The sequence below is a fragment of the Cervus canadensis genome, chromosome 1, assembly GCF_019320065.1.
Source record: "Cervus canadensis isolate Bull #8, Minnesota chromosome 1, ASM1932006v1, whole genome shotgun sequence".
Classification (NCBI taxonomy): Eukaryota; Metazoa; Chordata; class Mammalia; order Artiodactyla; family Cervidae; genus Cervus; species Cervus canadensis.
In genome coordinates, this window is record NC_057386.1 from 11,020,469 (window position 1) to 11,045,000 (window position 24,532).

At 42.2% G+C, this 24,532-nt stretch overlaps 1 protein-coding gene across 2 annotated transcripts in view; it reads left to right on the forward strand.

Moving 5' to 3' along the window:
- The window catches only part of RPTOR (regulatory associated protein of MTOR complex 1), a 314,811-nt gene that overhangs the window by 47,017 nt on the left and 243,262 nt on the right, over positions 1-24,532 (forward strand). For both annotated transcript variants that reach the window (XM_043462839.1, XM_043462849.1), the window contains exon 2: positions 20,292-20,394. In XM_043462839.1, coding sequence (XP_043318774.1) covers positions 20,292-20,394 — 103 coding nt within the window. The remainder of the gene's footprint in view (positions 1-20,291; positions 20,395-24,532) is intronic.

Here is a 24,532-nt window from a genome sequence, read left to right on the forward strand (position 1 = left end):
TCTTTGCAACCCATGAATTGCAGCACGCCAGGCCTCCCTGTCCATCACAAACTCCCGGAGTTTACTCAAATTCATGCCCATCGAGTCGGTGATGCCATCCAGCCATCTCATCCTCTGTCGTCCCCTTCTCCTCCTGCCCCCAATCCCTCCCAGCATCAGGGTCTTTTCCAATGACTCAACTCTTCCCATGAGGTGGCCAAAGTATTGGAGTTTCAGCTTCAGCATCAGTCCTTCCAATGAACACCCAGGACTGATCTCCTTCAGGATGGACTGGTTGGATCTCCTTGCAGTCCAAGGGACTCTCAAGAGTCTTCTCCAACACCATAGTTCAAAAGCATCAATTTTTCGGCGGTCAGCTTTCTTCACAGTCCAACTCTCACAACCATACATGACCACTGAAAAAACCATAGCCTTGACCAGATGGACCTTTGTTGGCAAAGTAGGTGTACATATGTCCCCTCCATCTTAAACCTCCTACCTCCTACCCTTTCCCACCCCTCTAGGTTGTTACAGAGCCCTGGTTTGAGTTTCCTGAGTCATATGGCAGATTTCCATTGGCTATCTGTTTTACACACGGTAGTATATATGCTTCCATGCTACTGTCTCCATTCGTCTCACCCCCTCCTTCCTCCCTGCAGCTCATGTCCAAAATCTGTTCTCATGTACTGCAATGTTTTTAATAGTGAAACCTGTCTCACATTTCAGATATAACCCTACTTGAACATCATGTCTCATGTTGGGTTTGGTTTGCTTAAGATTTTTTATCTATGTTCTCAATGAGAGGTTATTTCTATTCTTCTTCTTGTATTTTTTGTCTGTTGGGTTTTAATACCAAGATTTTGCTAGCATAAAAATATGAGCTTTGGGAATGTTTTCTATTTATTTCTTCTCTGGCTTTCAGCAGTATTTGTAGAACTTTCCAGTTGTTCATCTGAGTCTAGCATCGTCTCTGTGAATGTTTTTTGTTATGATTTATTTGGTTTTGAAAAGTTGTATTTTTTTAGGAATTTGACTTTTTATCTAATAAAGTTAAAAAATTTAGTAGCATAAAATTGTTCAAAAGGTCCTCCTCTTGTCAATGTCTCTAGAGCTGCTCTTTTATTCTTGATAGTGGTTATTTGTGCCATTTCTTTTGGTCTCACAGAAGCATCCATTCTCCACAGGGGCTGGACTGCCTCAAGGGGGAAAGTTGGTTCTTGGTAGAGGGGACAGAAAAATTCTTACTCTTTATGCATAAAGCCCAGGTGTGCTTCCTGTTGACAGATAGGCAGTATTTCTGCAGTATTAGAATTTTATGGGGAGAGCCATCAGGAAAAAAATGTTTAGAAAGACTCTTCAGGGGGTCAGTGATGATAAGAAGGTTAGGAGGTACCGCACTGGAGGTTAGTCTTTTTCAGAGAGCCAGTTTGTGTCTCTGTCAGTCTTTTCTTCTGTATGTATTTTTTGTTTTGTCAATATCTGATCTTTATTTCCTTCCTTTTACTTTCTTTGGGTTTATCTACTTTGCCCCTAGCTTCTTGTGATTGATGCTTATTCATTTATTCTCAGCTTTTCTTCTCTTCTATCTGCATTCATGGCTATGCCTTCCCCTCACCAGTGTAGCTTTACCCTGTCCCCCTAGCTGTGATTGGTTCATCTACTTCCCATTCAAAGGCCCTGAGGCTGAATTGAGTGTGGCCCAAGAGAGGAATAGAAAGAAGGCTAGACATGCTGTTAGCTGGTAGGCTAAAGAGCAATTGGCTTGGACTGTCATGCTGGGGCAGGTGGACCCTGGTAAGGAGTTTGACTTTATGTGTGTTAGGGATCCATTTCTGGGTTTTATCAGAGGAGTAGTGTCATTTGATTTCTATTTAAGAGACTGGAGAATGGATTGTAGGGACAGGTAGGAGAGACTCAGGCTGCTCTGGTCTGTGGGTAAGAGTTGCTGGTGGCTTGCCCTGAGGTGGTAGTGGCAAGATGGCAAGAGGAGGGCAGATTGGGGATGTGCACTGTGGGAGAGGTGATGGGACAGTATCACACAAGGGAGCAAGTTGTTTGTAAAATAACCTTTATTGGACAGATCATTTACTGCCATCTCTGACCCAATAGATTTTAGTAAGCTGTAGCTTGGTAACTTTCCATTTTCCTCCTTGATTATTTAGTGTCCTGACAGAGCACTAAATCTCCTGATTTATTGGGGCAAACAGCTCTCGGAACATTCACTTTAAGTATTCTTGCAAGTCTTGTGATAAAGAAGGTTCAGTGCAGTATGTTTTCACATTCCTACAAACTCAGTACTACAGTACTTAAAATGTGTTCACAGACTCCTGGGGGTCCTGCATGATCCTTCCAGGTTGTGTAAGGTCAATTACTGAGACATGGTGGCTTTTCTCTGTGTTGACATGTGCACAGATGGTACAGGAGTGGCAGGTAAAGCTGCTGTCTGAGTGTGGGTCAGGCAGCCACACCACCCTGGGCTGGACATTGTGTTCTTCCTAGTCTCACACTTGCGGTAAAAAATAATGTGGCTTTTAATTAAGATGAAGCGGGAAGAGACTGTTAAATCTTGACCCTTTAGACCACTTACAATATGCCAAAAGCACTTCTGCTGCATATTGAGATTCGTGGTTATCTCAATGAAGCGTACTTGTGCAGTCAAGTTGTGAGCTGAACTGGTTCCCCGTCCCCCCGCCCTCCCCCCCCACCACTGTTTTTCCTTGAAAGAACAACTGTAAGAATTTTCTCCAAAATGAAAAGTGAGCTGTCACTTCAAGGGAAACGACTGAGCCAATGATAAAATTTGAGCTTTGACTGAAAAGTATAGATGGTTGAAAAACTTGTATCTGCCACTGTGTATTTGACAGCTTCCCACTGCCTAAAGCCTTTTCAGATGAGACCAGTTGTGATGGTACTGAACGTGATGGTTTGATGTTGGAGAATGAATTGTGTCATTATTTGGAAGGTCCACACCCCTCGGTGACCCAGTCTTTTCTAGATGACCAGTTCATGATGTTGCAAAATCACATGTGGGTTAGAGCACAAAGTAAAACGTTGGAATTTAGTGTAATCTGTTACCTCAAAGGGTTTTAAAGTGGCTTCAGAGTCTACATTGCAAATAACCTTTGAGAAGCTACCACTTGTTGAGTTTTGGTGTAGTATCAAAAAATATTGACAATTATTTGAGAAGACTACCTATATACATGCAGCTTCCTACTCAGGTGAGGTTGGATTTTCTTTGTATACTTCAAAAGAATGTACTGCGACAGATTGAATGCAAAAGCAGATGGAGAATCCCGTTGCTCTCTATTAAGTCAGACGTGAAAGTGAAAGTGAAGTCACTCTTTGCGACCCCATGAACTGTAGCCTATCAGGATCCTCCGTTCATGGGATTTTCCAGGCAAGAGTACTGGAGTGGGTTGCCATTTCCTTCTCCTTCCCGACCCAGGGATCAAACCCAGGTCTCCCACATTGTAGGCAGACGCTTTATGGTCTGAGCCACCAGCAATTTGCAAAAATAAAAACATTGCAACACTTCTCACTAAAGTTTTTTTGTTTGTTTGGTGAGATAGATTTCTAAAAATAAAGTATATCGTTTATATTAATACATAAAAGACTTGTAGTTGTTAATTTTAAATGATTAATAAAAATGAAAAAATCCTATTTTAACTTATCACATGATAAATATTGGTATAGTTGGCAGAAAAGTTCTTTGATATCTACCATAATTTTTAAGAGTGTAAAGGGGTCCTGAGACCAAAAAGGTTGAGAGCTGCTGGTTTATAGAAATAAAAATGGTGTTTAATGGCCTTTCAGTTCTTTGAATGTGGGAGCATTCTCAACCTGACACCAGCATTTCTAGCCATCAAAGACAGACTCCTTTCTGTGCTGCTGTTGTTGCCATATAATGCTTTACGTGAAGTGCTTGCATTTGGGCAAAGCATACACCTCAGCCACGTGACACCAGCAACGCTTGCAGCATTTCCCTTCTCCCACCTAAAGCAGGAACATGTGTGCCCTCCCTATGTGTGGAAAAGCTTGTCTAAGGGCTGGAGCACAGCTCAAGAATAAAAGCCTTTAAAAATCAGCAGAGGGAACTAGCTATTACTGAAAACTGAACGTTTTAATTAAAAATATCCATCACAGGGTTGCTCTTCTCTCCTTTGTTTCTCAAGTATGGTCGACGTTAATCAACAATGCCTGCACTTGGTTCTGTGGTGACTGCCATTTGGTGAGTGGGATTTCTTCCCATGAAGTGCTTAGAGATAAAACCTTGTAACATCTGTTCTGGTGACAACTATCCCTTTTTTATTTTAGCTTATGTATATTTCAGAAGTTAGAGCTAGGGGGTTATGAGGACCTTCATCAGGAGCTCTGTAAATGGCCTCTCTGTGTGTGCCTGGGGTTCAGAAAAAGATAGAAAATATGCAACTCATTTCAGTTCAGTTGCTCAGTCATCTCTGACTCTTTGCGACCCCATGGACTGTAGCATGCCAGGCTTCCCTGTCCATCACCAACTCCCAGAGATTGTTCAAACTCATGTCCATTGATTTCTGGGGGTCAAAAAAAGAAAATATGTGACTGGCACCTGAATTCAGTGGTAATCCTTTCTGTTCACTTTGTTTTCCAGCTGGATTAATTGATTGTTTGACTGAGTGTTACAGAGAGGCACTCAACACTACACAAATCTACCTTTGAAAGCACATCGACTTTTTCTTCAAAATTATTTGATTGGAATTGGCAAAGTGTCAATATCATGATTCTTTGTTCTCCTGTTTATAAACTATATCTATATATATCTTTATCTTTAAATAAAACATGGTAGAAGTTGGACTTAGCTTTTCTGCCTTTGAAGTTGTTGTAGCCTAAAAGTTGCTCAGATTAGGGGAAGGATGCTAGGATTTTAAACTTTTACAACTTATTAACTGGGTTGTTCTGGGGTTCTACTGCAGTGTCACAGCGGGATTCAGATGGATTTTCTGATTGTATAAAAAGAAATTGACCCTTATACCCACCCCCCACTTACTTCTTAAACATCTAGTTTTATTGGATAGGAAAAAAGCAAAAGCACAATACATGGAAGTCTGGAAACTTGCAGTAAAACCTGTGATTCTCCACGGAGAGGGCTTGCAGTGTGTTAGATGGCTCTGATCTTGTGTAGGGTATTCAGTTACTGAGTGAGGTCGACTGTACCATCTTGGCAGAAGCGTTTTTTTTTTTTTTTTTTTAGAAGCGTTTTTATGAGTCGTGCATTCCCTCTGTTTACAAGGTATGTGGTATGACGTTTTCAGTAATATTGCCAAGATACTTGAAATTTTCTTATGAGGGTTCTGGCCATCAACCAGCTGCCCTGTTGTTTTGGGATGCAGTGTTTTGGAGAGTTTGGCCAGGAAATTTACTAAAATATAATATTTACTTTTTTGGGACCATTATAAATTTAAGTTTTGATAAGACTTATGGTTTTTATCATTTTCATTGTATTGCCATTTAAAACTAAAGGCTGAGCAGATCAGTTTGAATGTTAGTTCATGCTGTCTTAGGTGGAAAGGGTTTTATTAATGTGGATTCCGAGGTTGTAAAGAAATGCACATTGGAAACCAGGGTCCTCTGGAAGCAGTTTCTGTGGGGCAGCTATTTTCTTTACATTCATATTATTCATATTTACATTTTATTTTCAGGAAATCTGCTTATCCCTGGCATGTCCTCATTCTCACATCTTTCAAGTTGGGATTGGAATCAGTAATATAGGATTGACCTATTGTTACTTTGCAAATGTTAAAAAAAAATGTCAAATAGAAGTAAGTTTATCTTTTTGGCTATATCTGCTATAAAATTTTCTTCTTCAGCTTCCCTTTTTCCTCTTTTCAAAGGCTAGAAGGCACTGTTAGTTTCCAAGTTTTTGTTTTAAATGTTTGCCTTAATAGCTGCGGGTCCTCTTATAAGCTAGTACATTTGTGGTCATTGAGGGTTGTGTGTGACACCTCAGGTTTATGGTTAATTATGGGACCATTTGTGGTGCTTCTCTGTGATGAGGAGAAGGATACCCAGGTTTGTATTTTATTTGACTCATGTCTTAGATTGTGTAGCTTTTAACTTTTATCCTTTCATCCTTGATGGTGTTGGTATCTAGGAACTCTTCTGTAGAAGGCATTTGGAGAGAAGTTCCATGCAATTTGAATTTTGATGATGTTTTTTCTTGTTTGAATGGGCTCTCGCAGAGGTGGAATTGGGAAGGTGGGGTTCAGCAGGGGACCGGGTCATCATGTCACAGGTTCATTAGATATTCTCAAAGCACAGCAAAATTTGCTCTTATAAGAGCATGAAGAACGTTCTTGTTTCTGGCCAGGGGATTTTTGTGGCTGCCTTTGAGAGGCACTCAAGTAGCATGGTAACAGTTCAGATGTCTGCAGTGTGTAATAGTCAAGTTTGTCCAGTAGGTCTGTATCCTATGCTAACTTTTGTTTAACATGGTGTTTGGTTTGACACTGGAAGGAGTTTGCAAGAAGGTGATAACATAGTTCATACTCTTGGATCCAAGTTTGGGACTGAGGCACCCAAACAGCAAAGCAGAAACTTGTGAGGCAGCTTGTTACTTGAGCAGAGGCATTGAAGCCAAGGAGACATTGCATACAGTACAGTCTCTATTTCCAGTTGTCATCTCATTAGCATTGAGTGGGGTGGAGTGGTTCTTCCCGGAAAAGTGGAAAACTTTCCTAATGTGCTTGATTCAGATTTCCCCATCTGCTGTCTGTCCCTTCTGGACACATCGCCATGGTGATTTCATGGGTGGGCTACTCATTATCCTATAGTCAGAGGAGTCTCTGTGCGGCCCTTCACCTTCATAGCTTCTGTAAACTCTTCTCCAATCTTTGCATTCATTTGAAAAAACGTAGTAATATTTGTGGCCTCATTGATATCTCAGTACAAATCTTTCATTCGTCCCCTGTGAAGAACTCTGTGCACAAGCTTCCAATCCCTCTTGTTAGACAGGTTGTCTCTAATTTTCTCATTTTCAAGACGGAGCCCAGCGAACGTCCTTATTGTGCCTATGTTTGCACATGTGTGAGTGTATGTCTAGGTATTTGCTAGAATGGAACAGAACAGTGGGGCACATACACCCTTCCACTCCATCATGTTGCCAGAATCCTCTCCAGGGAGGAGTGCGTTCATGCTCCCACATCCAGGAGTGTCCAGAGCTCCTCTTCATCCACAACTTTGTGAGTATACGTATTGTCAGACTGGAAAGTCTTTTTTAGTCATATGATGTGAAATGGCATCTCACTATTTCTCTGAGAAATAGTGAGGATGCACAGATTTTGGTATGTGTATTGGCCTTTTGAGTTTTTTCTTTTAGGAAGGGCTTGTCTGTATTTTTTTGTTCTTTTTCCTTGTTTTTGCTATTTGTTTTTCTTAGTTTTTTTCTTTCATTAAAAAAAAAATCAATATTAACAGTTTAGTTAGGTGTAGAGATGGAAATTTCTCCTAAATCTGCATGCAGCATGTATGTGCATGCACACATGGATGTGTGCACATGTAATAAAGCAAAGGGTGATCAAGCAGGAAAAAGGCAAAGAATGTGAGAGAGTGTTGTATATTTTGGGAGTTGTTGACTGCATGTGTGCTGTGCTTGGTTGCTCAGTCATGTCTAACTCTTTGTGACCCCGTGGACTGTGACCCTGCCTGCCAGGCTCCTCTGTCCATGGGATTCTCCAGGCAAGAGTACTAGAGTGGGTTGCCATGCCCTCCTCCAGGGGATCTTCCCAACCCAGATTTCCCACATCACAGGCGAATTCTTTACCATCTGAGCCACCAGGAAAGCGCATTGACTGCATATATGAATGTAAAGGAGTGATCCTTTGGGGCCTTGGAGTGCTGTCCAGGGTGATGGGATGGCATAGTTAGGCTGTCAGTATGGAAGGCATCCATGGTGTTAAAAATGGAGATGTATTAGAGGACCTTGAATTGGAGGGGAGCCATTGGAGTCATGGAGGAGAGACAGGCTGAGGCTTGAATTCAGGGGATGGAGATGGGATGTGTGGACATTAATTTGAGGACATTAGATTGGGGTGAAGTGTCCAGATTTAGAGCTGGGTAATCGTCAGTACCTTTCACTCACATAGGAGGCGACACGAGTGGAGCAAGTTTGGGGCTGTGGGAGGTAGGGATGATGACAAGGAGAGGTCAGAGGACAGGAGGGTGAGGGCACCAAGCAGGAGAAGACACTTCCCAGCAGGAATTGGCCAACCCCCTCTTTTTATTCCCCCTTCTCCTTCCTCCCTTCTTTTCCACATGTTTGTTCAGTTTTACTATTTTCATTATATAGTCAACTAAGCAAAATATGAAATGTTTCCTAGAATTGGTTTGTGCAGCAGAAGCTTGATTATACAACATGATGATGATATAGATGGAAAGCATTACTGAATTTTGTTCTTGTACTGAGGAATGTTTCCATTGTTGTCAGTTTCCTTAGCTTGTTAAAGTGAGCAAGTGTTTGCTTACTATTGTGAGTTATTTAGTTACAGAATACTGAGGTGTCCTGCTGCTGCTATTGGTGCGGGGAGGGAACTGGCTTGGTGGGGAGGTGCCACGTGTGGGACCTCTGCCTGGGGAAGGGCAGGAGGCGATGCTCTCACATTGCACCCATGTGTCTGTGATTCTCATGCAGCTTGGTCTGTGAGAGGGCGGGCATGTGAGGTAGAGCTTCCTGAGTGGTCCTTTGACCCACGTGATAGGAGCTGAGGGAGAGTCTAGACTTACTGATAAAGAGAAGGCCACAGGAAGTGCTGCCGTCCCCGATGAGTTAGAACTCACTCCTGAAGGGAAACCTGGGAAGTTCTCTTACCTCCAGGCTTAGTGTTGGGCTCAGGCTACTGTCGCGCTCCCTGTCAGCTAAGCTGTAAATGGCAGAAAGTTGTGTGGATGTTGTGGGCCCCTTGCCTTTTCTGTGGACCTTTAGAGTGAGGCAGCTCTGTGTGCAGTCTGCTGGGGAGAATGGTTTCCAGAACCGTCCTCTCCTGGAAACAAAAATGCTTTCTATTACCTGGAAACTACTTTCAAGCCGTGGGGTATATTTTTGCTTGGATTCTTGTGATCAGTTTTCATTTTTTCAATGTAGATTGCCTCTGGGCTTTTAGTCTGAAAAACTTTCATACGAGTAGAAGAGTTGAAAGAAGGTACAGTGAAAACCTTTGCGTCTTTCACTTAGAGCCAATAGTTATTTCCAATATATAGAAGTGTGTGTGTATATTTTTAAAAAGACCAAAAAGCAACTCAGATTTCACAGTACATAAACATCACCACAGTTCCTCGGAGCCAGGGACCCTCCGGGGGCCCCCTTCCTGTAGATGACGCTGAAGCTCATCTCTTGGCAGGTGTGCAGTCTTTGCTGTGCGTGTCCCTGGCCATGGTCCTGAAACCGTAGAGCACATTTCAGGGCTCAGTAGAGCAGAGGTTCTGTTTTGGTGCAGAAAGAATTCAGCAAGAGGCAGGATGAAAGATAAGGGAAGAGTTTATTAGGATAGGACACTTGTAAGAGATACAGGGCGGGCAGGCAAGGGAGTGCTGTGCTGAGAACTTAGTGGGCTCCATTTTTATAATCAAAGGGAAAGGAGTTTCAAGAACCCAGTTTTAGATCTAAATTACTGTGAGGTTAAGATACAACTTTTGGTGCCTTCAGATTGAGTGTGTTTAGGACTCAGGAAGATTCTTGGTGGTGATGGTTCAGTGATGATTCAGCTCTTACCTTTCACTTCCTTTTTCCCTTCCTTAGACACAACTAGTCTGTGTCAGACTGGAGCCAAAAGTGCCACTTGTTGGGATAACAGCACCTTGGCAAAATTGTGTCTTTAGTTCCCTGGTTTGATGATGTCCAGGTTGGTAATTAGTATCAGTTCAGTTCAGTTCAGTTGCTCAGTCGTGTCCAACTCTCTGCAACCCCATGGACTGCAGCACACCAGGCTTCCCTGTCCATCACCAACTCCCAGAGTTTACTCAAACTCATGTCCATTGAGTCAGTGATGCCATCCAACTATCTCATTCTCTGTCATCTTCTCCTCCCGCCTTCAATCTTTCCCAGCATCAGGGTCTTTTCCAATGAGTCAGTTCTTCACATCAGGCGGCCAGAGTATTGGAGTTTCAGCTTCAGCATCAGTCCTTCCAATGAATATTCAGGACTAGTATCCTTTAGGATGGACTGGTTGGATCTCCTTGCTGTCCAAGGGACTCCGCAGTTCAAAAGCATCAATTCTTCAGCGCTCAGTTTTCTTTATAGTCCAACTCTTATATCCATACATGACTACTGGAAAAACCACAGCTTTGACTAGATGGACCTTTGTTGGCAAAGTAACATCTCTGCTTTTTAATATGCTGTCTAGGTTGGTCATAGCTTTTCTTCCAAGGAGCAAGCATCTTTTAATTTCGTAGCTGTAGTCACCATCTGCAGTGATTTTGGAGCCCCCCAAAATAAAGTCTGTCACTGTTTTCATTGTTTCCCCATCTATTTGCCATGTAGTGATGGGACCAGATGCCATGATCTTAGTTTTCTGAATGTTGAGTTTTAAGCCAACTTTTTCAGTCCCCTGTTTCACTTTCACCAGGTTATTGATACTTCTCCTGGCAATCTTGATTCTAGCAGTGATTAGTATAAGATGCCCATATAGTTAAATCCAATGATGTTTGTGCCCTCTGAATGTTTTCACCCCTAAAGAGCCTTACGGATTCTTAGTTATAGGCATTGGAGTGCATGCTGTGAGGTTAAGCAGAAAAGAAATGTGTTGAAGATCCCTGGGGAGACCCAGGGCCAGACCCTGAGGTTATGAAGACCCCCAAGGGGGCTTCTGTAGCTGCTGAACCACTGGTACAGTGGGATGAACCCAAGAACTGACTGGCTGCCACCCTCCAGAGCCAGGTGCCTCAGCCACAGAGTTCCCTGTGGAGCGATAGCTTGGCATTACTGGATACAGAACCTGGTTCTCAGGCAGGTGTATCTGTCTGGAGGAGCCCAGGCCACATGCTGGCCCCTTAGCTGCAAGAGAGTCTGAGACTATTGTTTTTACTTTCTACTTTGGGAAGGTGGGGCCCACAACATAGGAGGTTATCAAGACGTATAGAAAGTGTTAAGAAGGTTATGGGGAGTCAGATGGTAGATGTCTACCACGTGGTTTCCCGTGGGTGCTTTTAAATGACGGCTTATTAATAGAGTTGCAGCCATGCAGGACCTTTGATTTCCTTGTGCCTTTCGTCTCTGACACCCACTTAGCAGCACATGCTATCCCCTATTCTCTTTGAAATAGAGGTTTCTTTCTTTCCCACTCTCCTCGCATGTACCCGGTACACGTCTTCTTGTTTCTCTGTAGCAGTTTCCTGGCTAATTTCCTCCTTCAACCTCTTCCTTCCCAAGTAAATGTTAGCCGTTGTCATGAGTTAGTCTTCCTGAAAAACATCTGTTTAGCCACACTTCTGCCTTGATGGCTTAGTGGGGCCTGCTTGCCAGTTCCTGACGCTGATGCTCTTCAAGGTCTCCATTAGCAGAATCTGCACTACCCTCTGTTTGGAGATGTGGGACCTTTGAGAACGACTTCATATCATATGTTGGCCCAACCAAGAGGCTGAATGGGGCTAGAAGAAAACAGCCACATGTAGTAGCATCTTCAGCCTTTCAGTGGTGAAATGCCTGTTATCAAGGTGTTCCAACCACCTCGGGTGTATTTTTTTCAGCCAGCATGGGAGCTCTGTGTGCTTTGGTTTGCCTTGAAATTGTTTTTATGAAGTCTGTACTGTGGATAACATATGCTGGATAATGAAGAGGGGATGAAAAATTAGTCCTGAATGAATGACTCAGTCCCATGCTGCTGCTGCTGCTGCTTCTAATTGTAATTTACGTTAGGAGTGGTAAAGCAGTGGTTCAGTGTTTTATCAAATGACACAAACCTCCAAACAGTGTTGAAATCAATCCATTTATTGAACTGGAAAATCTTGTTTTTCCCGGGAAAGCAGTTTTAGCAGTGGGCCTTACCTTGTATCCTAACCTGGGAAGGCGTGGAGAAGACATGGACTAGAGCCATTGCTTTCCCTGCTTTGCCAAGACCAGGTGTGTTGTTGAGTATGAGGCCATGTTCAGTTTGGTTGGCATAGTGCTGTCCCTGTAGGTTTCCTGGGAATCACCCACATTGCATTTCCTCACACGATCCTGGCCCACTCGTTGCCTTGGATACTAGTCTAAGCTTCAGCTAACCGAACAAGCTACTCTCTTTATTTTCAGGACACAATAAAGATGATATATACGTCTATGCACACATGCAAAAACTCCTTGACTATTGTGATAAAATAATTTTTATAACCTTTCCATTTGCTTATGTAAATGACATATGTTCATGGTAGAAAGTTTGAAAATACACACACAGCAGGGCCAGGTAGAAAGAGAAAAAGAGGAATCATCCACACTTTCCACTCCCCAGAGATCAGAACTACTTGTGACATCTTGTTTTTTAACTCTGTGTCTTAAGCATACGTGTACTTGCATATTTGGAATAAGAATTACGGATCTGGTTGTATACCTCCTCTCTGCACTCAGATTATGTTTGGGTATATCTCATGCTATTTAACATTCTTTGAAAAGATATCTTTTCTAACAAGTTTATTGAGATCTATGTTTAGTGCCCATGTTACAAAGTTCGCCGGCTTCCAACAGAGTTGTGCAACCTGTAGATGTGCTTTAAAGGTGGTGTCATGTTCCAGCACATGATCCAGAGTGTTCTTTAACCTGTGCCCTCAAGTCAGACCCTGAGGCCTTAACAGAATTGTTTGTATATTGTCGACTTATTTAAAGTTAATTTTTCAGTATAGACAACTTCTTCATATTATCCCTCTGTGACAAGTATTTTTATTTTCACTTTATGAGGGAGCAGACTGAAGAGTTAATTGTGTGTGTATGGGTGTGTAAACACTTAAGTTTCATCCCAAAAGGTATTTACAAGAAAAGGCAAGGACGTCATTTTTGGTTTCTCACTTAGCTCATTAGTGCAAGTAGACTGGCTCCTCAGATCAGAGTGGGGTGTAGAACCCTCATCACAGATGCCCAGGTTTGCAAAGGTAGCACCAAGGGGAGACCATCTGTTTCATGAAGGAATCACAAAAAGAATCAAGTGTAGTATTCCTTTGAGAAGGGATTTCTTTGGCTTGTTTAAAGCAGTTATGATCTCTGTAATCAACCTATTTTGTATGCAGTTCTTTAATTTGGTTTTTAGAAATCTAAATTTCCCAAGGGTCTCCGGTGTTAGAAGTACTCTTGCTCCACGTGTCCTCAGCATTTGGATGGGGTGGGAGGGGGAGAGGGGGAGAACTCTGCACCTGTCTGAGACAACATCTCTGAATGAGACTTTCTGATTCTCCATGTCGAAGAGTTACCTCTTGTGTCTTCCCTTTTTATTACGCTATTTTACAGGAGTGAAGGTGGATTTAGTGGAAAATCTAGACAGGGAACTATAAACAGAATTTGGCCTCAAAAAAGAGTGTTTAAACCCAAATTAGGCCTGTGGCTCAAGGTAACAAACTGAGCTCATACATTAAAGAACCACTCCCTCATTTCCAATTCCCACTGAAATGAACAAAGGAACAGACAAACAGGATTGCCCAGGTTCATACAGCTGCTGCTGGTGTTGAGGATCTTGTTTTGTATTACGGGTCTTGGTTGCAAAAATTCTGTTTGATGTGCTTCTTGCTAGGTTTATTGTTCATTTCTTTCTAGCAGTCTTTGGGATGAGAATTAGGAGGCAAGCCAGTTTTTCCTTTTCTTCAGTAACTTGATCCCCCCCACTCTTCCTGTGGTGCGTCTACTCTGTTTGCTGTATGTTCTAGTTTCTGACTTTCTTTATAAATTATGTATTTGTATAGCTTCGGCTCTGCTCAAAGTTTTTGCTTGATGCTCTGAATCTTAATGAGCACTGCTGGGAATTGGGTGGCTTTGCCTCAGACGAACAGGGGAATAGCGAATGTTGTGGCATATGTGGCAAACCCTAGTCTTGCTTTCTGTTTATTCTCCATGACGCTCAGTTGTTTATGTCAGAAGGAATAGGAGTGAGTCAGACTCTTGGTTTGGGGAGCAGAAAGCAGTGATTGGCCAGTTTAACCTACATGATTTCTTTATTCTGCATAACAGCTTGGATGTCATTGTGCACAGCAGCCTGTGAATTTCTACTCAGGTTTGATCCACTCTGTCTTTTAAAAAATATATGGTTTATCAGATAATTGAATAGAAAGAAATGAATAAAGGAATTCTTTGTGATTTTGTTTTGAATTCTTTGGTGACAGGCATTAATGTATTTCTAATCAGCAAGGTGACAAGTAGTATACAGAGGCTTTCAGTAGGGGCAGTGATCTGGGTCCACAGACCCCCATCTCCAATTCTCAAATCCAAAAAGCTCTGAATATTGAAAATGTTTTCACAACTCATTTGAAGGCAAAACTGGGCTGTGAGCTGGTATGAGGTTGTTGGATAGTGGATATTTGTGCATTTCAGTGGAAATTTTAATAGTTTTGAATAGGATGTTACTCCATATCCTTCTCTGTGTGTTATATGCCATATGGGATATATACCACATTATCCTTTTGTGAATTAGAAAAATCGTGAATTTCCAAACTCTGATGCCAGAAGATTGTACATGGAACTGCCCATGCTGTTGTAACAGCATCAGGTGCCCCTTGTGCCAAGCCTCTTCCAAGGTAGTGTTGAGACCTCTGGGTTGAATTTAGAATCCTAAGGCAGCATGCTCCGTGCCTTTAGGGATATTTCCGGTACGGCTGGAGAGGCCAATGCTGGAGTCAAAATTTTAGGGTCAGAGAAGTCTTGGGGCCTAAGAGATCACTGGCATCATTTCAGGGTGAGGGAGCTGTTCAGGAGAGATTGGAGTAAACCAGCATGTCGAAGGTCACACATTTTTAGTGATCCCAGTGTTTTAGAGCTTCTCAGAATGATGATCTTTTCAAATGCAAAATTAACCTCTAGAGATATAACTCTGTCATCTTCAATTATATGGCATTGGGGAGGAACTGTTTTAAAGTCCAAAATGATTATTTTATGTACAATTATGCAGTTTTTGCACACTAAAGTTGGTAGCCCTTACATTTTCTTAATGCTGTAACTGTATTATTAAAAAACATGAATCTAGAATTTTTGGAATGAGGTTACCATAGAAATGAAAATAAAATACGAAAAGGACACTTTCGGGTATAGCTAAGAATTGAAAATCCACCACATTTGAAATCAAGCCAATGCCATTATAGTTTGCAGGGGAGCTCAGACATATTTGATTGGCTTGAGGGCACTTACTGGTAATGTCTTCTGTCCAATTGTGGAATTAAATTGGTAGCTAAGTGTTAGGCCAAATACATGTTTTTAGTTCATGTATCAATGTACTCTTGAGACTTTCCCCCTTGTTTTCTTAAAAGGCAGGATATAGGGTAGGTGTGTTTTGTATAAGCCAGGATGAATCAAATTAATTCCTTTCATGTCTTCATTTATGGAGTGGAGCTAATTTCACACTTTCTCTCTGAGGGCCCTGCTCTCCTGTTGCTCACCTTCAAAGCAGTAATGGAGAAATTGTTGCTGTCAGTAATGTTTGGTTAGTAATGAACACTGCACTTGTCGGAGGCCTGGTGAGGGGAGGCCCACGAGCCGCCTCGCAGGATAGTAAAGAGCGATGATTGTGCTTCCATTAGTGTTCTGCCTAAGGACTTTGAGAGCCTCAGAAGTCGTACTTTTTATAATGAAATTAGAAATTATTTATTTAACTGAGTTCATTAACTACAATTGTAGGGGCGGAGGGAAGGCAATTTTTCTAGAGTATCAGATGAGGTGGGAGAAATAGGATTATGACCAGAGATCACAGGAATGCTACATAAATGCTCTGCCTCACCCTGCACCACCTCCCTGACCCCAGAGAGATGAAGCAAATATGCCAGCGATGGGGCTTTGAAATCCCAGTGACCAGGGTTTAGTCCTGGTGCCTCTCTCCCAATTCCTTACTCCCTCCATGCCTCCTTAAGGTGGGGGCACAACCACCTTCATGGGCTTTTGGTGACTGCATAGCACCTGCCAGATAGGGAGTCAGCGTTGGCATGTGGAGGCCATTCTTGCTCAGAAATGGTCAGTAATGGCTGGGCCTGAGACCTGGCTGTTGACTCCTGGAGGTAACAGAAAGGGGTAGTGTGGGGCGCTCCTGAGCTCTCGTCAGCCCAGCAGACCGACTCGACCTCTCTCTCCTGGGTCTGTAACAGGCAGGGGGTTGGCTGAGGCACAGTGGATGGGGTGGGCCTTAGAGCAGACCCCTGAGTGTAGTGTCCTTCACCTGGGCTTTGTAAGAGGTGAAGGATCTAAGAGTAGGCTCTCTGCGATTGAGGACAAAACACACAATTGCGGCGGCGCACAGTCTGAGCAGAGACCCTGATCCATGTGGGGTGTTTTGTCCATGGAAGGCTCTTCTGGTGCCCAGAGGGCCCTCAGAGGACTATAAGGAAAGCAACATTTTTCTTAGGAAGCAACTTAAAACTTGCTCCAGGGTTTAACCAACGCCTCATGGAGACCTCAGAGTTCCCCATTATAGAGCACAGAAAAAATGCCCTTGATTTAAGTATGGCGAAGGACAGGTGCTAGGAGTTTTATTCACCAGGGCCATAGGAAGACCACAGAAATGTTCCCAGAAGCTTCTAGTTTTAAGCAACTTATACACAAAGATTTAGTTTACTATAAAACAATTAATTGTCTGTATGGAATTGTTGATACTGATCAATTAAATACTGGAAAATGACTAACAAATAAAATTTTTGTTATTCTCTGATTATTTTTCAACATTTTTCTCTGATTATTTTTCAACATTTTCCCTTAACGTTAGGTCAAGGAGCCAAAATTTGTTTCTTATGGTTCATAATGAGAAGATTCTTGTCTGTGTCTCTGGAAGATACTATTCCTCTATTTGATATGTCTTTGGACCCAGGGTTGCAGTTACTTTAAAGACAGATTATTATTAATAAATGCTTTTTTTTTAAGTGTTGGGAGAGGAAAGACAAAAATACTTCCTTTTTTCCTCATATAACTTTAAATTCTGTTTTCAACAGGAATATTTTCATGATGTAATAAAGACTATATCAAATCAGTAACCATCATCATTCTTAATGATGAAACATTTATGACAATTTTATTAAAACCAAGTGCAAAGATCACCACTGTCGTCATTTTGTAATTATTAGTAATACGATTTTGGAAGATTTGTGTAATGCCGTGAGACCTAATAAAGAAAAAGAAGAGTGATCTATTAAAAAGAATGAGCTAGACTCATCCTTATTCACAGACAGTATATTTGTATGCTAACAAAACTTGGAGAGAGTCACCTAAAAGCAGTTACGTTTAAGAATTTAGTAGTGACTTAAACATTATTCTGACAATTCAGCAGTCAGTAAGAAACTACTATGGGCAAAAGACATGATTTGTAGCATGTTGCTCCCAAATAGTCATGAACAATCCAGAAATAATCTTAAAAGAAATGAACAGAAGGTCCAGTGGTTGGGACTCCATACTTCCAATGCAGGAGGCACGGGTTCAGTCTCTGGCTGGGAGACTAAGAGCTCACATGCTATATAGCATGTGCACCACCCCGCCTCCTCCCAGCCCCCACCCCACCGCCGCAAAAAAAAAAAAGAACAAGACTTGGGGAAGCTTGAAATTTGAATAAATTGTAGTCCTGTATGGAAAAATAGAATATCATGTTATGTCTTGCCAAGTTTGGTTTATATGTTAAATGTAATGTCTTTGTATTTTGAATCCATTTTTATTCCTTTAACATTTTAAGAATTTAAGTGTCATTCTGTTAAGAGTACATAATGGTGTGCTTAAACATTCCTTCATTTGCCTGAAATTTAGGTCATTCCCACTTGTTTTCCATGATAAGAAATGCTGTGAAGAAAATCATTACACGTAGAAGATTCTCTCATTATATTTTGTATTTCTTATGACAGATCCTTATGTGTGAAATTGTTCGATCAGAAAATACAATTTAAAATACTTCGTGTTATCAATAAACAGTTTGGTTAAACAACTTTAACCAAAATCTCCATGGGATTAAGAAATTGACTAGCAATTAATTTGAGAAAAAATAGATGAATATAAATAGAACTGAGTAAAAGTTTAAAAAAAATTGTGAGGAAGAAAACTGGGTTTCCCAACACTGTGAAATGTTGTGAGGATAAATTATTTAAGTCAGTGAGGTATGACCCAGAAATAGAATTTGGTCTATGTGGAATATATGCTTACTACAAACCTGTGAGTTTGAGTAAGTTTTTTAACAGGGGGAATTGGCATCATTGGGTAGTTCTTTGAGAAAAAATTAATCATCACTTGGTTGTATTGTTGTTCAGTCGCTAAGTTCTGTCCAACTCTTTGTGACCCCATGGGCTGCAGCATGCCAGGCTCCTCTGTCGTTCACTATCTTCTAGAGTTTGCTCAAATTCATATCCTTTCAGTTGGTGATACTATCTAACCATCTCATCCTCACCTGGTACCATATACCAAAATAACATCCAGCTGGATTAAAAGTGTGAAGTATGGAGCAAATGAAAATATCAGAGGAAAATCCCTATAGTCACTCACTCAGCAGATGATCACTGGGTCAGGTATCTTGCTCCCATGTGTCAGCTCTGACCTTGGAGGAGCTGCAGGTGCACAGAGGAATGTGGACCAGCCTGGCTCTGCCAAGAGAAAGGCACAGATGCAGGGGTGGCATTGAGTGGGTGGGTCTGCCCTGACGAGATCTGGGAAGGCCTCCGCAAGGAATGGAAGTTTGAACCTGAGAGAGCCTGAGCTGGTGAGACCAGGCAAGGAGCCCTGACAGAAGGGTCATGTGTTTGAAGACCCAGAGGTCATGCCAGGTGACTGAGGGTGAGACCTGACACTAGTGGGGAGTTTGGCAGGAGCTGAAGCTTACAAGGCTTGAATAGCATGTGGAGCAGTTCATAGTAAATCTTGAAGGTTTTGGGGACTGACTGAAAACAGGGCAGTGCACTGATGTGTTTGAAAGCCTGGATTGGGGGAGACAGGAGAGGGGGTCCTAGGAAAGTGGTGGAGCACAGGTTGGACGTGGAGGTGGCTTGGAGTCGGGATAGTGAAGTTGACAGACTCTGAGACATTTAGGAGCAGGCTGAACATGCTAGATGGGTAGTCACAGTGGACATTGGCGCTCAGGACCCAAGTGGAGGGAGGAGAGGCTCAAGTGGTCTTCCTCGTGGCCACCCTATTTGAAATGACAGCCTCCCCACTCCTGGCAGGAATTTTTCTTTTTTTTGGACCATGCCCTGTGGCACATGGGATCTTCGTTCCTCAACCAGGGATGGAACCCAGGCCCCCTGCAATGGAAGCATGGAGTCTTAACCATTGGACCACCAGGGAAGCCCCAGGATTTTTATTTCTTTGATTTACTAATGTGTCCTCAGTTTCTAAAAACTGCACCTGGTGGGTTGGACAAGTTGTTGAACAAGTGAACTAATGAAGGATAAGTCCAGATTTCTGGCTTGAGCAGCTGGGTAGATGGGGCTGACCTTTCCTAACACGGAGACCCTGGACTCGAGCAGGAGCAGGTGTGGAGGAAGGTGTATCAGCTGATGGGCCCAGGGCTGTAGTATGTCAAGAAAGAGGAAGGAATCCAATGGCAAACACTAGACTAGGAAAACATTTATAACCAACAATGTGGACGCCATCTTTAATATGTAAAGAGTCTGTGAAAATCAATCAGCAAAGATCACTAATGTTAGTAAACAAAAATGATAGTATAAACATGAGTAGAAGATCCACAAAAGATAAAGGATACAAATATTTGGGAAAACAATTCAGTCTTATTAATACTAAAGAATGCAAACTAAATCAGTATGATACTTTTTTCCTCTCATTAAATAATTAACAATTTTAAATAATAAGAATAGCAATAAACTGGTCAGAGTGTAAATTTGTGCAAGAGTTTTTGTGAAGTGGTTTGGCACAATGTATCAAGTGTCTTAAAATATTTACATCTTTTGATCAAATAATTGTTTTTGAAGTATATCTTAAGAAAGCCTGAGAAAAGATAGCTTCTCCTGCCATGTACCTGTCTTCATCTGCCTGCTTGACTCAAACCCTGTCTTAATTGTGAAATACCTGAAGAGGGGCACAGGTGACAGACGACTGAAGGCTGGCTGGGAATGCAGACGGCTGTGTATGTTTGGGAACATTTTAACAACTGGAAAACTCATCAGTGAATTTCATATTGAAATATTTGTTTTTTCTGTTGTGTTTCCAGATGAAGACTGTCAGCGTTGCCTTAGTTTTGTGCCTGAATGTCGGTGTGGACCCTCCAGATGTGGTCAAGACCACCCCTTGTGCACGTTTGGAATGCTGGATTGGTAAGTGCAGGTCCCTCCCTTACCACCTGTTGCAGGGGGGTCACTGCGTGGGGTTCTTGGCTTGGCAGGGCCTGCCTCCACTGTCTTGGTCCACTGCAGGCATGTGATTGGTTTGTGTAAATCTGAAGATTTTATTTCATCTTGCAGTTATATAACCTTTAATACATTCACTTACCATTTGCAGTGGAGAGAGTGTCTCAGGAAAAATTGATTAAATGATGACTATTGGATTATATAATTTTCTCCTTTAAATTTGCCCTGCATATGGTACCTTAGTACTAGTTATATACACTTAAAAAACAAACAAACAAACCAAAAAACCCTGAAGCACTGATACCTGCATGCAGGTGCCTCAGTTGTATAACACGGAGTCCCACCTACCTCCTTCCAGGAGGAGGCGAAGTTCTCATCATCCTCCCAGAGCATCTTAGCACATTGTTGACTAGAAATGGTGCAGCACAATCTTCACTTGTTTCTGGAGAGAAAACATTGGGGAGAAAGCTTTAGGCTCCCACCACTGACAGGACACTAGCCAAAGTTTTTTTCTGATGTCTTTTCTAAGTTAAGAAGTTCACTTCTATTCTTAGTTTGCTGATAGTTTCTGTCAGGAATCAATGTTGAATCTTATCAAATGCTTTCTCAACATCTAATGAGATAATAACCTGACTTTACTTTTTTAGTCTGTTGATGTGGTGAATTATATGGATTGATCTTGTTGATCCAACCTTGAATTTCTGGCATAAGCTTCACTTGTTTTATCTTTTTCATATGTTCCTGGATTTGACTGCTAATATTCTATTAAGGAATCATACATATCTGCTTATGAGGGTTGTTGGTCTATAGTTTTCTCATTTTGCAACGTATTTGTCTCATTTTGGTAGCAAAATAATGCTGGTCTCATTAAACAAGTTGAGAAGTATTCCCATCTTTCCTGTTTCAAGGAAGAGTTTGTATTGAGTAGGGTATTATTTCTTCTGTAAATTTTGGTATAATTTACCAGTGAAGCCATCACAGTATGAATTTCCTTTGTGTCCATCATTGAATTTTCAGCTTTCTCTTGTTGGTAGGATTGGGGCAATCCATATCCCACCTCTCTGCAGCTTTCTCTAGTCTAAGCAAAAGCAGAAATTCCCTTTATCTGCTTTAAACAGTAAAAATTACAAATTGTTATAATCTGAATTTGGAAAAAAGTTTTTTTTTTTCTCCACTTTACTTACCTATTTCACTATTTGGGGGTATCTTAGGATGACAGCCTTTATTTCACAGCCTCCTGCCTGCAGCACAGGCCCCTTGTCCTCCCACCCAGTGACAGTAGCTGTTTCCTGTGGCCAGTTTCCTTAGATGCTTTCTTGGCTCTCTGCCATCCCTTGGTGACTGTGCCGATTGAAATTGACTTCTTATTAGCCACCACTGACTGTTTCCACTTCATTTACCCCTTGTCAAAGCTGAATTTAATCAGCTGTTTTCTATTTCCTCTCTCTATTACTACTCTTCTGTTAGGTTTTTTAACATAAGACTTCTCAGCCCAGATCCCAGTGTACAGTCCTGGGGATTGTGTGGGTGATGGTGTCTGAGTAGAGAAGTGCACCTTCCGGGCTAAGGGGCTTTGGTTTTCATTAGATTCTCTAGGGATGCTTTGCCTTCTGCATTCCTGCCCCCAAAGAGAAATCAAAGAACCCTCCCTCACATCTCACATAGTCTCTTTGATCAGTATTTATGGGACAGTGTTAATAAAAATGCAGAGAATCCCCTACTTTCTTCTTGATGTGAAATCCAGCAAATAGATTTTTTCATGTTATAGTCCAAATTTTCTGAGGTTCAGATATGCAGTCTACTTTGTAATCATTTCAATAGATTTTGAATTCAGCAGGGCATATTGCCTTTTGTGAGTTAAAAATTTTTCATTTGGCTTTTATTAAAAAGAGAGTCCTTATGATGGTGATTTCAACAATATGGGATAAGGGAGGGGGAAAGTCTTAGGGATTTGACTCAGCAAACTTGTAATGATGTCTAGCAGCCTATATGTTAATTTTTATTTTGAAAAAACATTTTCAGAAGTTGCATGTGGAGCTCTAAGCATTTTTTTTCCTCATTCATTTGAAAGCAAGCTGCTGAAATGATGCTCCATCACTTCGAAACCTATTAATGTATGATTGCTACATACAAGAGTTTCTCTTTTATAATGACAACCTGGTCCTCACAGACAGGGGATTAACACGGATGTCCCACTACCGGGTAAGACTTGGGTTGCATTTTCAGGGTTGCCGCTGTCCCCATAAGGTCCTTTACGGCACAGAGACTCTTTCCTGCTTCACACATTGTCCCTAATTTAGTTTCATCCAACCTGGAACAGGCTTCAGTCTTTCCTTAACCTTCATGACCTTGACACTTAGAAGGTCACAGGCTCTCTGTTTAGCAGAATGTCCCCAATGGTTCCTTGGGATTACATTTTGTTTATGCCTCTTTGGCAGGAGTATCATGGAAGAGATCCACCTTCCCCTGTGGATCCTATCAGGTGGCACATGACTTTAATTTATCTCATTGCTGGGTATGTAGCTCTCTTATCATTTGATTAAGTTGGTACCTGAACTTCAGCTGTAAGATTCCCCCCTTCCCTTTTGTAGTTAATAAGCATTTTGGGGGAAGAGGTGCTTTGTCTGTGTTAATGTTTCCTTCATCATCAGACTTCCAATTTATTCGACTTGAACTCATGGTTTGGCTGGTGAGGCAGGGAGATCCAAGCTTGATGACAAGTTGGTTCTGCCTTTTTCAGGATGGTATGCCTGGAGCATGTCATGGCTGGGAAAGGAGTCCTGAGGAAGACCCCCTGCAGGGCTTGGTACCTTCTAATAATCTAAAAAGATGTTCCCGTTTAGAAGGCAGCCAGTCGATGTTTTATACTTGGTCTTAGCATTTTGTGCTCCGTCACCAGAAATCAAAAGGTTTTGCACTCATCATGACCCCAGCTTATTCATTCCAGCTATTTCACTCAAGCAGTCACTTAACCATTTGGGGTCTTAGTTTTCTTTGCAAAACGGAGCTGATAATGGCACCCACTTCTTGGCTGGAGGGTGATTAACTGGGGCATGAACAGGGCTCAACTTGGGGATTGTTCACAGCCAGGAGCAGCTACCAGGGGCCTGCACTCACCTCCCCACTGCACCCAACAGGCCAGGGTGCTAGGTAGGAACCTGAGCTGTTCCCACATCTGTACCGCCCTGCCTCTTCTGTGTGCTCGCCCCAAAGATGGGGGAAAGAACCATGCTTCTGTGCATGGGGCTGGGTGGGGATTACGAGTTCATTGCTTTATGGCTGCAGACACACATCAAACTGGCGAGACTGCTGATCGAAACTGCCCTGATTGTAGGGATAAGGGGTTTGGGAACTTGAGAAATAGGCAGATTCTTACTTTCCAGTCCCTTTTTGTGTACCTCTGTGCCTACAGTCTCCACACATGTTGGGGAGAGCCCTACTTCCAGAGGCTCGGAGGATGTACCTGAGTGTCCCTGAAGTGGCCCTTTAGGTTTTCCTGTGGTGCCAGAATAAGCAAGTAGAAGATGCACTGTGCTACCCAGCAGTGATGGCCCGCCCTCCCTGCTGGACTGCTGCACAGCCAAGACCCAGATTCCAGCTCCAGCGAGAGAGGGGGAAAGGTGCATAAGCCTCCGGGTAGCCCAGCAGGAATGAGTGTGCCTACATGGCTACCGCCCCTCTGTTCCTCTAGACAATAAGATGCTGTTTTATTTCATGGAGGCGACACTCAGGGAAGCAGGGGAGAGGCTGTTTTGTTTTATGGCCCCACATTAAACTAAAAACAATCCCGCTAAAGAACAGCTCTCCTGTACCTGAGAGGATCAGTGTTTGAAAGCAGAGTGTAGATGAGCTGAGTGCTGAAGGGGAGGGAGCGTCATTTAGCCTTGATGTCTTTTACATCTAGCTAACAGTAGCCGTGTTTCAGAGGTAAGATGGCTGTGAGTTGATTAGATGCTTGGGAATTCTGTTCTCCTAAGAAAATATTTGGGAGGCCTTTTGCTTTGTGTTTCTTCTTAGAGAAAAGCATTTTCTTCTCTCCCCACATGGATATGAAGAGGCCTGTGTCGATGAGCTAAAAACAGTAGCAGGAAGCCTCTGCTTGCGG